Source organism: Pinus tabuliformis, chromosome 9, assembly GCF_031772625.1.
Source record: "Pinus tabuliformis cultivar Carrire ecotype Pingquan chromosome 9, CPIR1, whole genome shotgun sequence".
Lineage (NCBI taxonomy): Eukaryota > Viridiplantae > Streptophyta > Pinopsida > Pinales > Pinaceae > Pinus > Pinus tabuliformis.
The window spans coordinates 244,621,458-244,639,546 of record NC_142307.1 but is presented as its reverse complement, the minus strand read 5'-3'; the positions used below and the strand labels follow the sequence as shown (position 1 = coordinate 244,639,546).

General features: G+C 37.1%; 1 protein-coding gene across 1 annotated transcript; it reads left to right on the top strand.

The window, feature by feature from the left end:
- The first annotated feature begins 346 nt into the window (after window positions 1-346).
- LOC149148091 (putative disease resistance protein At5g63020) lies at window positions 347-1,078 on the top strand. Its single transcript, XM_089442067.1, has one exon. The coding sequence runs from the start codon at window positions 347-349 to the stop codon at window positions 1,076-1,078; it is 732 nt and encodes a 243-aa protein (XP_089298193.1).
- The last annotated feature ends 17,011 nt before the right edge of the window (window positions 1,079-18,089 follow it).

The following is an 18,089-nucleotide window of genomic DNA, read 5'->3' as shown; positions in this document are numbered from 1 at the left end:
TAGATGACATGGTCAACCAATTTCAACATCAGCAAAGAATTATCCCTCCCCCTCTAAATGATGGGTTGGAAAGGCTCCGAATTTCCCTGCAAGATGCGGAGAGCGTCATACAACGCTCCCAACAATGGAAAGGTTGCTTAGATTGCCGCTTCTGCAAGCCCAGATTGTGTGGAAAAATTAGAGAATGCAAATTAAATATCATTGAGCGCCCAACAATCTTGAAAATTCCATTTCAACCAGAAGTTCTACTCAAGGGATTGTTTCTTCTGAGCCACTGGAAGCAGGGGCATTACTTCAGCCAGTACCGGAGTCTGGCTTTGTGGGATCTGGGATAAAAGAAGCGGAGATGTGGCTGAATAGAAGGCTTGAAGATGCGGAAGATCATCAATTTCAGGTAATATGCATCATTGGCATGGGTGGCGTTGGCAAGACGGCGTTGCTGAGAATGGTCTTTAACACCCACAAGAAAGGTAATGTGTTTGAAAACGTGATTTGGTTAACTGTTTCAAAAAAGTTTAACATTCAGGAGTTGCAGAGTGTTATTGCGAAAGAAATTAGTTTAAACCTGGGGATGGACAGTTCTAATGCTGAGAGCAGTTCTGCTGTTCTTGACATGCGAAAGAGGGAACTTTCTAATTATCTCAAGGAGAAGAAACTTCTGCTCATTCTAGACGATGTGTGGAATCAAATCCACCTGGAAGAAGAATTGGGAATCCCTTTGGGAAATTATAGAGGTAGTAGAGTGGTAATCTCTACCCACAACAAAGAAGTGATTCGAAAAATGGTGGCAAATGATGACTACATACAAATAAAACCCCTATCCATGGAAGGAGGATGGGGATTGTTTGGCAGAATTTCCTTAAATGCAGGCCATGCTCCTACAAAAATTGTAGAGGATATTGTTAGAGAAATTGCAGAAGAGTGTAAAGGTCTACCTTTGGTGATAAATGTTGTTGCAACAACAATGAAGGGTAATACTTCTAGTGATGAGTGGAGTTTTTCTCTAACTCAAATGAAAAATTTAGACCATGTTTTTTTAAAGTTGTACAGTGGCATTGATGAAGACCTCTATGGGTGACTCAAATGGAGTTACGATTGTAACTTACAGAACTATTTTCTATATTGTGGTGCCTTTGACAAAGACGCAGAGATTGAGGTGGAGGAATTGGTGGAGATGTGGATAGGGGAGGGATTGGTTAGTAGCATAGACAAAAGCCAATTAATGGTAGTAGGAGGCAGGTATGTAAATATTTTAGTAGAACATTGCTTGTTTGAGCACGTTAGCAATGATATTGTTATTGGCCAAAGAAGTCGATAAAATTTCATGACATTCTTTGTGATATGGCGCTCCATATTGGTGAAAAGGAAGAAAAATGTTTATTTAGAACAAGTCAAAATATGGACCAGTTTCCTGCAAAAAAAGTGATGGACGATTGTAAGAGAATAGCAATTTGCTATTATAATAATATTGCATTTATGCCCACAGATTTCATATGTCCAACAACACTTGCAACTTTGATCTTAGCCCAAAATGAGGGTTTAAGAGAAGTTCCAAATGGCTTCTTACTCAAACTCCCCTCTCTAAGGGTTTTGGATCTTAGCGACACCAATATAACATCGTTGCCAAAGTTGATGTGGCAACTCAAACATCTTGAGTTTCTGGGGTTGAATGGCACTAAAATCAGTACTCTCCCCGCCGAGGTATGCAATCTTTCTCGATTGCATTTTTTGCATCTTTGAGACTGTCGATGGCTAAAATCCTTGCCATGTACAATAGGAGAGCTGAAAAATCTCAAGCATTTAGATCTAGATGAGTGTGATATACTAGTGGGGATACCACGTGGGATATCTCAACTTACGTCATTGAAAAAGCTAGGCTTGTTGACGGGAAATGTTGTGCTGGGAGTGGACGAAGGTGAGAGTGGTATGTGCAGTTTGAAGGATTTTACAAATTTTCCAAATTTGATGGAGCTCCATATATATGTCAAAGTGGGAAAGACAATAGACGGAAAAATGTGGGGAATAAAAGTGGATCCAATGGGAACTTGGTTGCAGATATATAAATACCAAAACCTAATCTATCTAATTCTTCGTTATCTGCAACATCGTTTTCTTAATCACTAAGGGTTTCAAGAAATTAAGCCTAGTATAAGGAAGTTGTTTCTGCCTTGGAATTTTCAACACGCCATATTAAGTCCATAACTTCAACATCCTTCCATACAATAATTATTTATTTTGTCTCAATTAAGATAGTTACACAAATTCAACATCCCTTCCTAGGTTGATTATTTCTTTTGTCTTAATTAAGACACTTAACTATCTTATTTTTAATTGAAGATAATGAAGAAAAAATTTTGAGGTAAAAAGTATTTTCGTCTTTAAAAAGCATCTCAAGCCACCATTGTGTGTAGTAGTGTTAAGATTAAGAAAACAATCACTACCCTTTCCTCTTGATTCAAGCTAGTATTTCCCCAATTAAAAACATGACTATGATTAGGTATCTCATGTATAAGTGGAAGCCAAGGGGCTCCCCAAAATTTCTTCTAACTCTAGCCAAAACCCCCACCTTTGGCTTAAGCGAGGTTGGCGTAAGGATGCCCAATCTTAGCTAGACCATTGGGGGTAAAGGAGGACATCATCTTTGATGTAGGGTTACCCCCACTTATACCCACAATATGCATAAATACATCTGTCCTACGTATTTGACTAAAAAAGGAGTCAAAAATTCAAACCATACATGGTTAAGGCCCTTTTAGCCACATTTCCTTTTATAGCGGAACTAATCACCCCGCCAAACTTCGTATCAGAACTTAATCAACCCTCGAGCCTTTATCTAAGACATTAATTAAAGCCTTGTTTTACAATCCTTCCTATCGGGACATTATAACTTATCATAACCTTCATTTAGGCCTTCATAACCCTTAAACCGCATATATACAACCTTTCTCCTTTAAACACCTTGGTTAATACATAATTAACACATGAAAGCCCTTCATCATCACTTTAATCCAGTGTTGCACGAAGCGCCCCCCCGGATCGAAGCTTCGAAGCGCGCCCCGTACGGAAGCGCCTAGGAAGCGCCGTACGAAGCGCGCTTCGGAATTATGGAAGCGGCGCTTCGGCAATTTAAAACGCTTCCTGGAATTTCCGAAGCGCCGGCCGGAAGCGCCGCTTCCATGGCTCCGAAGCGCGCTTCGTACGACGCTTCAGGCCGCCGAAGCGTGGCGCTTCGGAGTAGGAAGCGTGCAGTTCACGCACGCTTCCGTACGCTTCGCCGAAAAGGGGCGCGCCCAAGGGAGAAAAACGCATTTTTTAATTTTTTTTTTTTAGTTATGTTAACTCAACATTAAGGGGGTGGGTTAGGGTGAGGTTAGAGTGAGGTTAAGGTGAGGAATGAAAAGAATAAAGCCCCCATTCATTCCTCATTTTCTCACTTTGAGTTTATGAGAGTTGGAGAAGAGAAGAGAGGAGAGGAGAAGAGAAGAGAGGAAAGGAGAGGAGAAGAGAGGAGAGCTTGGAGGAGTGAAGAAGGAGGAGCTAGGAGGAGGAGGAGCTTGGAGCAAGAGCTTGGAGGACTTCATCTACAAGAGCTAAAGAGGTAAGTTCAAACCCCAAACTCCCTTGTTTTTTTGACAATTTTTTTGTATTTTTCTCCTCCCTCTCCTACTCTTTCCCATTGTTTCTACTTGCTCCTTTATTTACAGGTTGCCATTGTCCACCACCTATATCCATATTCCAAGATGGTGTTCTTTTGGCTTCTATGTATCAGGTAAGTTCAAACCCCAAACTCCCTTGTTTTTTTGACAATTTTTTTGTATTTTTCTCCTCCCTCTCCTACTCTTTCCCATTGTTTCTACTTGCTCCTTTATTTACAGGTTGCCATTGTCCACCACCTATATCCATATTCCAAGATGGTGTTCTTCTGGCTTCTATGTATCATTCCACTCTTGGTTTTAATGATGGCAAGGGTGAGGAATAGAAGGGAAGAAACATAAGAGGAAATTGGTGATGGTCCTAATAGTAGTGACTCAATGTATGAGGAGGAGGAAGGGTTTGAAGAGGAAGGGGATGAACTTGAAGGGGACACTGAAACACAAGATGGTAAAGCTACATCAACACCCTTGTGGAACTATGTGACCAAACTTGATGGGGGAAAGGGTGGTAGGTCTTACAAATTTGTGTGCCCTCATGGTTGTCATGGAGGAAAACCATATTGTGGTTTATATACCCGTCTGAGGAGGCATCTTTGTGGGGTGCTGGACAGTGATGAAAAAAAGGGTTCTGTGGGGGTACAAATTTGCCCAAACATTTCAACTGAAGAAAGAAGAAAATACATCCAAATAGAGATGGCTGCACAACAAAAAAACAAGAAACAAAAAACTCATTCTGAATCAAGTGCAACCTCTAAATTTGGTAGTTGCTCATCTCCCCATGGTACTTCTGCAAGCTCTGGAGGTAGAAGAACAATAGGGGATTTCCTTAATGTTGCTGGGAGGGATGATGTGGATGGAAAGATAGTCCGTTTTCTTTGTGCTTGCGGTGTACCATTCAATGTGCTTCGCTCTCCCTATTGGCATGAAATGGTAAAGGCCATCAATGAAGCCCCAAAAGGATACAAGGCCCCCAACTATGAGAAAGCTAGAACAGTGTTATTAGAAAGAGAAAAAGCTAAGGTTCAAAGAGCTTTGACACATTTTACAAATGAGTGGGTAGATTCTGGGGTATCCATTGTATCAGACGGGTGGACAATTATTAGAAACCAACATTTGATAAATGTTCTTGGTGTTTCTTCTAGTGGTGCAGTATTTATTGCATGTCATGACTCCTCCTCCATCACTGCATCTACACAAAACATTGCAGATCTCCTATTGAAATCAATCAAAGATGTTGGTCCGAATAATGTGGTTCAAGTGATCACAGATAATGCAGCAAATTGTAAGGCAACAGGAAAAATTGTTGAGCGTACTCATCCACACATCTTTTGGTCTGGGTGCCTGGTTCACACATTGAACCTTTTGATGCATGATATTGTGAAACACAAAGAATGTGGGTGGATTGCTGAGGTTTACAGGAAAGGGAAGCAGCTCATTAAATTCATCACAGGGCATACAAGGGTAAACTACTTCTATGGCACTTACTCCAAGTTGCAATTGCTTAAAATTGCAAAGACAAGATTTGCTAGTTATTACCTCACCTTTAGGCGGCTAGTGAAGGTGAGACAAGATTTAACTAATCTGGTGTGTGTTGAAACATGGGATGAAATTAACACTGACATAGATGGTGCTAATGCAGTCAAGGACACTGTTCTTGACAGTTACTTTTGGGGACAGGTTAAATATGTTTTGAAATTCACCAAACCAATTTATTACATGATCAAGTTTGCAGATTCAAATCGACCAGTAATTGGGGAGGTGTATGAGCAAATGGATAGCATGTTGGGGCAGATTAAAGACATTGTTGAGCCTAGAGATACCACCTTGTACAATTATATTCGTGTAGAGGTGGAAAACCGATGGGAAATGCTAAATGTTCCATTGCATGCATTAGCATATGTTTTGACACCTAAATACTATCATCCATCATGGCTTTCAACACCAGCACCTGGGGGGGAAGCAGGAGAAAACCACACCAAGATCAAGAGGTTCACAATAAATATATGGCTGCATTGAGTAAATTAATCCCTGAGCAACTATACGCTCAACACTGGTCCATTTGGGAGCATGCATGCGATTAAAGATCGAGAGACTTTTTCTGCTCTTGAGTGGTGGAACATGCATGGAGGGGGTACTCCACTTCTACAGAGTTTGGCATTGCGGGTGCTATCACAGGTGGTAAACACTTCTTCTGCAGAGAGGTGCTGGAGCTCTTATTCTTTCATCCACAGTGTTAAAAGGAACAGGTTGAGTTTAGACCGGGCAGAGAGCTTGGTTTATGTTCATTACAACTTGCGATTGTTGTCCCATTTCTGTGAAGATGCAAAGTCTAATAAAGACTTGTTGATTTGGGACAAGAATCCAGAGGAGCCCAATTTGGACGATGGAGTGTTGCGACTAGAGCAATTAGACGATGCTCTTATCCAGGTATGTCCATTGTGGTATGAATTTTCCAATTTTCCCTTATAAAGCATTTCTCTAATTCATGTTTTTAATTTTTTTGTTAACTAGTGTTTTTTTTTTTTGCATGAATTTTTTGAGCGATTCTAGGATGATGATGACCGTGTTGATATGCCACCACCCCCACCCCCACCCCCATCTGGTCCCTTGGTTCCTAGGTTCCATGGTTCAACACCAACAACAGGGGGTTCTTCTTCATCAGTTTCAGTGCCACGACTTCCACAGGCACCATCTTCTTCATTGCCACCACGTGGAGGCCCGCCACCACGTTCTATTCGTGGTGGAAGGAGGAGAGATTAGTAGATATATTCAAAATCTACTACTTTTTGTCATAGATTACTCATTAGACTTGTAGACTTGTGAATTTGAATTTTGAACCTTTTTGGCTTGGCGGTGACCAAGTGACATATTTTGTAAACATTATTATTTGAATTTTGGACATGACAAATGTTGACAGTTGCTCACTTGCTAGATAAATCATAATATGCTCTATGTTTTATGTTTTATAATATGCTTAAATGTTTTATGTTTTATAATATGCTTAAAAATTTGATGTATGTTTGTAATAGCTAGAATATAGATGATTGTTTTACATACTAGTAACTACAATGGAATCATGGATGCCAGATCTATCTTGATTTATGCAAAAATATGCATGTTTTCATGTCTTCTACAATTAATTTGGTATTTGGGATGTTTGTTTTGAGTATAAATGCAAACAAATATAAATATAAATATATATATATATATATATATATATATATATAGCAGATGCTTCCGCGGACGCTTCGCTTCCTAGATTTTTGGAAAATGACGCTTCGGCGTCCCCGCTTCCAAAAAACGCTTCCGCTTCGCTCCCGCTTCGTGCAACATTGCTTTAATCCATTTAACCACATTTACAAAGGAAAATACATGCAAATCATACCTTTACCACTTTTGGTATAATCTTGGCACATTTAACAAGGATCACCTTTATCGTAATTGCTCATCGCTTTAGTCTGTGGTTAACATTAAACACAGGACTCTTCCCACTTCCAACTCTGATACGCGACTATTAGAACCATTTAACCCCTCTTTTCCATTATAATCACTCGAAACAACATTTAACGCAATATAAAGAAAATACATAGAAAACCCACTCTGAAACACATAGGATGGAACTCAAAACAATTACAATCACAATTATAACTCTGTCGGGTCCGCTCCTTCAAACCTCCTGCAGCACTCCGCCAATCATTCCATTCTCCGACACTTCTGATTAGCGATTGGTCCGATCTCCGATCCCCGACTGATCGCTATTAGCGTATCGGCATTCCACCATATCGCACCAGCGCATTGACTCTTTGACTTCCCGATTGTGATTTGCGATTAGTTCTATACCATCGATCTGAACCTTGATTCAATGGTCCACACTTAATCACGTGATCACAACCGCTCCATTTCGAAGACCCGTTCTGATGGCTCCAAAGGATTTCGCCGATGCGACTAAATCGGGCCATTGATCTTAAAGATCCGACAGCTGTGATGCAACCATACTTCACTTCTCCGCTACTCTGTTACTTATGTTTTTCCACCATTTTCAATGGGTTTCTGTGGTTTTGCTCTTCTTCAAAAGTTCCCATTCTTCTACTATTTCACTGCGCACTCCCCCTCCTACTTATCTTCACATGCTCCTTTGGTTACTGTCTTCTTGGATCCTTCAAATGGATTCAATGATCGATACGATTCCTCTGAATCGTTCCTCTCCTCTGCGTATTTCTTCAGAAATCCACCTTCTGTTTCCGTTGCTCAACTTCTTCTGAGTTGAATTTCTCTGTGAATTCCGACTGCGAAACTTCTCCAAAGCTTCACTCTAATATTCCACTGGATTCTAAGATCCCCTTGTGATTCCTCTAAATCATTCTACTCCTCTATGTATCCTTCAGAATTCTGCCTGCAAGCATGTTATAAAACCTACAAATTCACATGGAATTCAGTGATTCAATATAGAATTACATAATCACATAGTCCTGGAATAGACCTATGTATAAACAAGTATAAACAACTGAATACATTCTTGCTCAACTTCTTCTGAGTTGAATTTCTCTGTGAATTCCGACTTCGAAACTTCTCCAAAGCTTCACTCTAATATTCCACTGGATTCTAAGATACCCTTGTGATTCCTCTAAATCATTCTACTCCTCTATGCATCCTTCAGAATTCTGCCTGCAAGCATGTTATAAAACCTACAAATTCACATGTAATTCAGTGATTCAATATAGAATTACATAATCACAGTCCTGGAATAGACCTCTGTATAAACAAGTATAAACAACTGAATACATTCAATACCCTCTGTCTCTTACGTGCCTGTTATTCAATATCAGCAGCCTCCCCTGAGCTCTACCCATAGGCTTACATTTATGCCAGGAAGTTTTGTTGAACTAATCTTGGTTGGACTCCTAAATCCTTTGAACTGACGACTAAATCCTCTGCCCACTTCTAATTCATTAAATTCCTAAAATCTCTCTCTCTAGTTCCTCGAATCATTCAACTGTTTAAGAGATGTAATTGACTTTGAACTCTTGTCATTTATTTACCACTCATGTTCTCATTTATTTGAGAGCATTTACATCTTCCTCCATTATCTAATTAAATCACTTAAACGACTAAATATTACATTATCTTGAGACTTAGGAAACTAACTCTCTAAAGATACATGACCTCCTATGTCTACCTATTTACGATGATTTTCTATTGGGTTGAATGCTCCTACATCAAACTCCCAAAGTAGAAAATATTCATGGTATCCTGATTCTGTGTCTTCTGACCTTTGTCTTCTTGGATCCCGTACTTTGTTTTGTAACCGCCCAAATGTCTTGTTCCTTTGTTGCTGCTGCCCTTTTGTTGTCTTTTTCTCCATTTTTTCCTCTTTGTCAATGAAGTTCATACTTTGATTTATCATACTTCCTTCTTCTACCATTTTCCTCCATTTAGACTGCTTCATCATCAGTTTTCACATTTCTTCAATCTCTGTCTCCTGTACATCCTTGGACTATTCCATGTTCTGCTTCTTACTTCTTCCCCTTTCTCTTTGCTTTAGGTTGTTGCTGTTGTCCAATAGTTCTTCAATTTGCTGCTCTTCTTTTTGTTCTATTATTCTTGCTGCCTCCCTATCATCCTTACCCTCTTTCACGATTGAATCATGACTGCCCAGCACTCTATCCAGCAATTTAAATTCTCTATTCCATGGACTAAATTCTTCCATAGAATTCTCTTCTTTCATGCTCATCTGTGCCAAATCTCCTCTAGCATTTGCAACAAAACCTGCACTCACAAAACACTTGTTAAAACAAAAAACATAAGGCTTTTGTGCCTTATCTCCCTTTGACAACACTTCAACTTGCTACACTGTTTCTTTCTCCTCTGTTAGCACACCAGTATGCTGATTTGAACTCTCAAAAGAATTCATGAGACTTTACACTAGTATTTCTTCCACACCATCTGCTTTAATGATGTTTTCCTTCTCTTGTTCACTATAGTGAACTTCTTCTTTTGCAATCATACTGTCATACTCTAAATTTTCCAACAAATATTCCAGAAATGCAATTTCTTTGTGACACTTCGCAAGTATTTCATCATCACTTATGTTTCTTGCATTTATACACAAATTATTAGTTTGGAAATCATAAGGTTCAACAATCTCAACTGTTGCTTCACATATCAGCTCTTCATACTGAATTTCACCTCCTTATTTCACAAGAACTTGTCTCTGTGTTGTCACATCCATGCATTGTTAAGTTCCTCCTGCTGCAATAAGTCACTTCTTCTCTCATTTAAGAGACATTTTCCATCCTCCTTTACTTCAATGTTTTTATCTTCTGAAATATATTTCTCCACACTTCTAACAACTTCAAAAGATTGTTTATCCTCTGCTAAACACTCCTTTATTAGTGTTCTTTCTCCCTTTTCTAAGTCTTTTGCATAGACTTCTTCCTTCTTAACATCTTTCAGTAGATGTCCGTCTTTCTCAACGACTTCCATGGGTATTTCCACTGTACCTATCATCATAGTGAACTGATGATATTTTACTATGTTTTCAGTTAACATAGTCTCTTCTTCAAGTGTGCGTTCAATCTTTTGTTTTTTATCTTCCCCATGAGCTATTCTTGTCTCACCATCTGCATTAACATTCTCCTGCATTTGTTCTGCATCCACAGACAAATTATCAATCTTAAAAGTATAAGACCCTGTGGTCCCACTTGATATTTCAGCCATCATATCTCCTTGTTGTTCTAAATCCTCCATATGATTCAAAAAAATTTCAATGGTCTCCTCTTCAATCTCCTCAAGCCCTTCACTTGGTTGCTTGATATCTTTCTCCAACTGCATACGAGACCTATCTATCTCATCTTCTTCCAAAACAGAATTTAGATTTTGTTTGTCTTCTTTCTCCTTTATGACAATATCAGCAAATTGTCCTCCACATGTTTCACCTGCAAACATACATAAATTGTTAGATTTAAAATCATCAGACCTTTTGGTCTCACTTGAAGTTTCAGTCTTCAAGTCTTGATCTTTAGTCAGCATCTCCTCATGTTGTTTTGAACTATCCCAATAATCCTTGAGATCTTCACTTGATCTCCACTCTTTATCTTCAGTGTAGTCTTCAACTTCTCCCATAAATCCTTCCTATTATGATTCACAAATGGACTCTTCCATTTCTAACTCAACTTCCTTGAGTTTTCCCCTCAGCCACTTTGCTTTCTTTTGTTGCAGCCTTCTCTGCATCTCATGCCACCTTACTAGCTTCTTTCTCAATACCCAACCTAGTCTCTGGCCTTGTTCAACTATCCTCCTTAATGCATCGAGTTATTCTTTTAACTCTACAATCTCTTTGTCAATTTCCTTTTGACTCATCTTTTTTCCATTTGCCTTGGCATCCTTTTTCTTTATCTTTCTTCTGTTGTGGCCTCTCTCTGAACCTCTGCTATGACTATCAGTAGTCATCTTTGTCTCCTCTTTCTTCATAAGCTCCTCACTCATCTGCAACAAGCCTCTACAACAACTAGTCCTCCTTGCTATAATCTTACCTCACTAAGCTATCCTCACTCAGTATTTTGGTAAGCATTCGTCCTCTTTCTGGAACCTCCTATTGAGCAACACCTTTGCTCCCTCTAGGCTTCTGCAGTTTCTCACTCTCTCTTGAGAACACTTCAGTTGTCCTCTCTGTCCAATCTCTCATTGGATTCTTCAGGTTCACTGCCACTTCTCCTTCAGAGTGTTTTACTTACTCTGTCTTCAAGAACACATCTAGTTCTCCTATTAGAACTTCTCTTGTTGTCACCTGTGTATTAGTACACATTCTCAATTTAAAACTAAACATAACATATTACCTCACCTTCAAGATCTCATCATGATCGTGTTTTACCATTCCGCCTGTGCCTTGGATGGATTGCCTCTCTCCCTTGCATCTACAAGTTCTACTACACATCACCTCTTTATGTGCCTTCTTTTGTCAAATTAGAATCTGATCCTTCCTCTTGCCTGCATAAACACCTTAACACATATTCTGCTCTCAATTATATCTCATAGAATTTCTCTGTTATGTTTTAACCAATTGTTTCAACTTCAATTTTTCTCTGATACAAATCTACTCTGATTCCACTATGATGTAGGCTTATCCCTGCTTATACCCAGAGTATGCATACAATTGCATAAATACATCTGTCCTAGGTATTTGACTCACAAAGGAGTCAAAACTTCAAACCATACACGGTTAAGGCCCTTTTAGCCACAGTTCCTTTTATATTGGAACCAATCACCCTGCCAAACTTCCTATCGGAACTTAATCAACCCTTGAGCCTTTATCTAAGACTTTAATCAAAGCCTTGTTTTATAATCCTTCCTATCGGGACATTATAACTCATCATAACCTTCATTTAGGCATTCATAACCCTTAAACTGCATATATACAACCTTTCTCCTTTAAACACCTTGGTTAATACATAATTAACACATGAAAACCCTTCATGAGTGCTTTAATCCCTTTAACAACATTTACAAAGGAAAATACATGCAAATCATACCTTTACCGCTTTTGGTACGGTCTTGGCACATTTAACGAGGATCGCCTTTATTGCAATCACTCATCGCCATAGTCCATGGTTAACATTAAACACAAGACTCGTCCCACTTCTGACTCTGATATGCGACTATCGGAACCATTTAACCCCTCTTTTCCATTATAATCGCTTGGCACAACATTTGATGCAATATAAAGAAAATACACAGAAAACCCGCTCAGAAACACTTAAGGCCGGAACTCAAAACCATTACATTCACAATTATAACTCTGTCCTATTCGCTCCTTCAGACTTCCTGCAGCACTCTTCCAATCATTCCATTCTCTGACACTTCCGATTAGTGATTGGTCCGATCTCCGATTACCAACTTATTGTTATCGGCATTCCACCATATCGCATTATCGCACTAACTCATTGACTTCCTCATTGAAATTTGTGATTAGTTCTAAACGTCGGTCTGAACCTTGATCTAGCGGTCCACACTTACTCGCATGATCGCAACTGCTCCATTTTGAAGGCCCGTTCCAATGGCTCCAAAGGATTTTGCCAATGTGGCTCAATCCATGCCATTGACCTTAAAGATCATATGGCTGAGATGCTACCATACTTCACTTCTTCGCTACTCTATTAATTCTGTTTTTCTGCCATTTTCAATGGTTTTTTGTGGTTTTGCTCTTCTTCAAAAGTTCCCATTCTTCTGCTATTTTGCTGCGAACTCCTCCTCCTACTTATCTTCACATGTTCCTTTGGTTACTGTCTACTTGGATACTTCAAATGGATTCAATGATCCATACGATTCCTCTGAATCGTTCCTCTCCTTTGCATATTTCTTCAGAACTCCACTTTCTGTTTATGTTGCTCAACTTCTTTTGAGTTGAATTTCTCTGCAAATTCCCACTTCACAACTTCTATAGAGCTTCACTCTAATGTTCCATTGGATTCTAAGATCCCTTTATGATTCCTCTGAATCATTCTACTGCTCTACACGTCCTTCAGAATTCTGCCTGCAATCATGTTACAGAACCTACGAATTCACATGTAATTCAGTGGTTCAATATAGAATTTACGCATTCACACAGTCCTGGAATAGACCTCTGTATAAACAAGTATAAAGAATTGAATACATTCGAGACCCTCTGTCTCTTACGGGCCTTTTATTTTATATCAGTGGCCTCCCTTGAGCTCTGCCCGTAGGCTTACATTTATGCCAAGAACTTTTGTTGAACTAATCCTAGTTCAACTCCTAAATCCTCTGAATTGACTCCTAAATCCTCTGCCCACTTCAAATTCTTTAAATTCCTAAAAGCTTTCCCTCTAGTTTCTCGAATCATGCAACTGTGTAAGAGTTGTAATTTACTTTGAACTCTTGTCATTTATTTACAACTCATGTTCTCATTTATTTGAGAGCGTTTACATCTTCCTCCATTATCAAATTAAATCACTTAAAAGACTAAATATTACATTATATTGAGACTTAGGAAACTAACTCTCTAAGATACATGACCCCCTATGTCTACTTATTTACGATGATTTTCTCTTGGGTTTAATGCTCCTACATCGATCTTGGAGAATAAAGATAATATTAAAAATATTATTACTTCTAAATTTAAGGACAAGTTGTGGGATAATAAGGAGTTGGAGGGAAAAAAAAAGTTGAAGGTATTATAAGAATGTGATCAACACCAATCTTAATAAACAGAATTATTTTTCTATCTTGAGCAATGCTAAGAAGGAAATGAACATTGCCAAGATAAGAACTATAACTCTCATGAGCTTCAATGTAAATTAGGCATTTGTCGATTTCCAAAACACCTTGGGACAAAGAGTTTGTCACCTTTGTGACACTGATAGGGTTGAAGATGAAAAACACTTTCTCTTGGATTGCCTAATGTTTAATCACATCAATTCTAATTTTCAAAATCTTTGCCACACTACCAACCTTCTTGACTTGTTATGTCAACAAAACTATGGTGATCTAGGAGCATTTATCTCCCTTTTTTTTGATTACATAAATAAAATGTTAAAGTTTCTCAATTCATATCATTCTTTCTTAAGATCATATTGGCCATATTGATCATAGTGAACCTTTTTTCTCATCATCATCATTGTCACTATCAACTTTCTTGACTTATTAACTCAACAAAACTATGGTGATCCAAAAGTGATTTTCTCCCTTCTTTTTCGTCATGGAAATAAAATGTTATAGTGAATGTTAATCATCACCGCCATCATCATATTTACTTATATGTTAAAAAAATAACACCAAATTATATAATTAACTTGAAATTTAAATACATATAATTTGTTTTTCTATTATAATAAATAAGTTTATAATTTTTTATTAGATTATATTTTTATAAACAAATTGGTTCAATGATCTAAAACTAAGTATATTTTAGTCAATTTTCACTCCTAAAATTTTACATTACACAAACTTTTCAACTTATCCGTAAAGCTATTTTTTTATAATTAAAATAATATAAATTTATATATTATCTTAGAATCAAATAAATGGATATATTCTTTTAATTTATATTAACCTAAATTTTACATTACACTAACTTTTCAACTTATCCGTAAAGCTATTTTTTTTATAATTAAAATAATATAAATTTATATATTATTTTAGAATCAAATAAATGGATATTTTTTATTTTATTTTATTATATTAACATTTTCTTTGAATATCTCAATCGATATAAACATATGTTAGATACTTATTTTTAATATTTAAATTAACACGAATTTACATATTTTTTAATATCTAAATTAATATGAATTTAAATATAATATGGTATTGTTTTTTTTAACTTATTTTTATATATTAAAAGAAAAACAATTTCATTAAATTTTAACTTATAATTTAAATAAAATGATTTTAATTCAAATAAAATAAAGCATAAAATTTTAATTTCAAAAACCAATTTATTTATAATCAAATTTTATATTTAATTTCATTTATTTTAAAACATAAAATTGAAATATTAAAATTAAGTTAAAAAATATTACTCTAAACTTAAAAAAATTAATATAATATCATATTAATTTAAATTCGGTTAAATAAATTATGATAAAATGAATATTAAAATTTTTAATTTTCAATAAATAAATAAAAATTGCTAACAAGCATTTTTAGAATAATTTGTTTGACAAAGAATATGATGATGATGATGGTTAACGTCCACCAAACTTTGGTCTATCGGACCTAAAGAAATGAATTATTTAGTTTGATTTAAGATTTTATTCCTATGCTCAAAAAGTTTGGAGAGAAGCCTCCCGAGCTCACTGTAATTTTGACATCGTAAAAGGCTAGGAAGGTCAGTATTGCAAGAAAAATTTTGAAACTGAAATCTAATGTGGTTGTACACGGGGCACTCTAAGTGGAAGTGATTTTCATCCTCGTTGTTCGTATTCTCACAGAGATGGTAGAACCTTTCCATCCATGGTATTTTAGGAACTGCCCAACGACCCATTTCACTATGGAGCTCATGATAGTTCGTTGTAATCTTAACTATATTAATTTTCTTCTTTGAGCTAGTTAAAACAGAGAGATACTTTTGATCTTATGGGGTGGGGTTGATGACCTCCTTATAATATCTTAATTTTATTTTAGCTGCTAAATATTTCTCACACCACTTTTTTTCTTTGAACTTAGAAGTAACAATATTTTTAATGTTATTAATGTTTTACAATGCAACATTCTCGTCGATCCCCCAATGGTTTAACGAGGCCCTGGTGTCTTTATACCAGCCTCGTTTTAGCCTTAAGTGGTTTTGGCTGGAATATCAAATAAAAATATTATAAACCTAACATAACTCCAACCAAAAATAAATGTTTTCTTTCACTTTATTACAAGTTGTCACTGTTTTCCATTGTATAGTTTCGCTTTTGCCTTTGCTTTCGTTGACATCCCAAGTCAATGTAGTGACAAGAATATCAATCCGATGGGATTGCGATTGAAACATGTACTGCCATGTCATGTCTGTGTATGTTCATTTTGTTAGATTAGAGCATACATAACACACAACAGATTTATACTCAGAGACTTAGAGGGCAATAGCAAAAAATAATTTCAGAGATAGACGAATGGAGAAACAACAAGATTACTCAATCAGAAACAACGGAATAGATAAAACAATCACTGGAGAACATAAATCACTTAGCATTACATAACAGGCTTGGGCCTTGGCTTGCAATCCCTAGCCAGAGAAATTACAAACTTATAGAGGCAGAAGAACGATCTAGAATCCTGTATGTGATTCAGATGGAGATCTAGAAATTAATGGCAGTGTAGAAAGATCTAGAAACCTAGAGATCTAGAAACTAATGATGGTGCAAAAGGATCTAGAATCCTGGAGATCTAGAAACTAATGGTGGTGTAGAAGGATCTAGAATCCTGCATGTGAATCATGAATTTGGCTTCACACTTAAAATTCTCCCACTTGAAGCCAAATAAGAGTCATCAAGTCACACCGAGTCCTACCACGCCTCTACATAACTCATGTTTATTTCTTGGAAGAATCTTAGTGAGCATATCATCAGGGTTCCTATCTGTATGGATCTTTTCCAAGGATAAGTGTTCTGCCTCCAACACATGTCAGATCCAATGGTACCTTAAGTCAATGTTCTTGGTTTTTGAATGAAATTTTGGGTTTTTCGCCAAGTGAATGACACTCTGACTATCATAATATAACACATACTTGTCGTGCTTCATTCCTATCTCTCCTAGAAATCGTTGCATCCACAACATATCTTTACAAACTTCTGTTGCAGCTATGTATTCTACTTCTGTTGTAGAGAGGGATATTATTCTTTGTAGCCTTGACACCCAAGATATTACTGCACCTGCAAATGTATACAAATAACCTGTAGTGTACTTTCTGGTGTCCATATCTCCAACCATATATGCATCTGTAAATCCTTCAAGCACAATCTTATTATGACCAAAACATAAACAATAATGACTAGTACCCTTGAGATACCTCAAAATCCATTTTACTGCTTGCTAATGTTGTTTTTCTGGATTGGCAAGGAACCTACTCACTACTCCCACTGAATATGAAATGTCTGGTTGTGTGCATACCATGGCATACATCAAGCTGCCAACTGCTGAAGCATAATGAATCTTGCTCATCTCTTCTTTCTCCTTGTCATCACTAGGACATAATTCAGTACTCAGCTTGAAGTGGGTTGCAAGGGGTGTACCAACTGGCTTGGCATCCTTCATATTTAACCTGTCAAGCACCTTCTTGATATATTTTTCTTGTGATAGCCACAACCTTTTGTTTTTCCTGTCATGCATGATCTACATGCCCAATATCTGTTGTGCTAGTCCCAAATCCTTCATTGCAAATTTTCTACCCAAATCTTTCTTCAATCTATTGATCTTATTCTTATCATTCCCAACAATCAATATGTCATCCACATATAACAATAATATAATATACTTTCCTTGATAATACCTCTTGATAAAGACACAATGGTCAGCGTCCAACCTCTCAAAACCATGTTCCAACATGAATGAATCAAATGTCTTGTACTATTGTCGAGGTGCCTATTTCAACCCATAGAGACTCTTCATCAACCCACAAACAAGGCCTTCTTTGCCTTTTTCTATGAAGCCTTCTCGCTGCTCCATATAAATTTCTTCCTCCAATTCACCGTGAAGGAAAGCAGTTTTTACATCTAACTATTCACATTCTAAGTCTAAAGCAGCACCTAGACCAAGAATGACTCTAATGGATGACATTTTAACAATAGGTGAGAAAATTTCAATGAAGTCAATACCTTCTTTTTGGGCAAAACCTTTCACCACTAGCCTTACTTTATACCTTTCCTTCTTTTCGTCACCTTCATGCTTAATCCTGTAAACCCATTTGTTTTGTAGATCCTTTCTTCCTTTTGGGAGGTT

Bases quoted from the DNA above. Each gene is read 5' to 3' on its own strand.
- LOC149148091 (XM_089442067.1), top strand. From the start codon at position 347: ATGTGGCTGAATAGAAGGCTTGAAGATGCGGAAGATCATCAATTTCAG.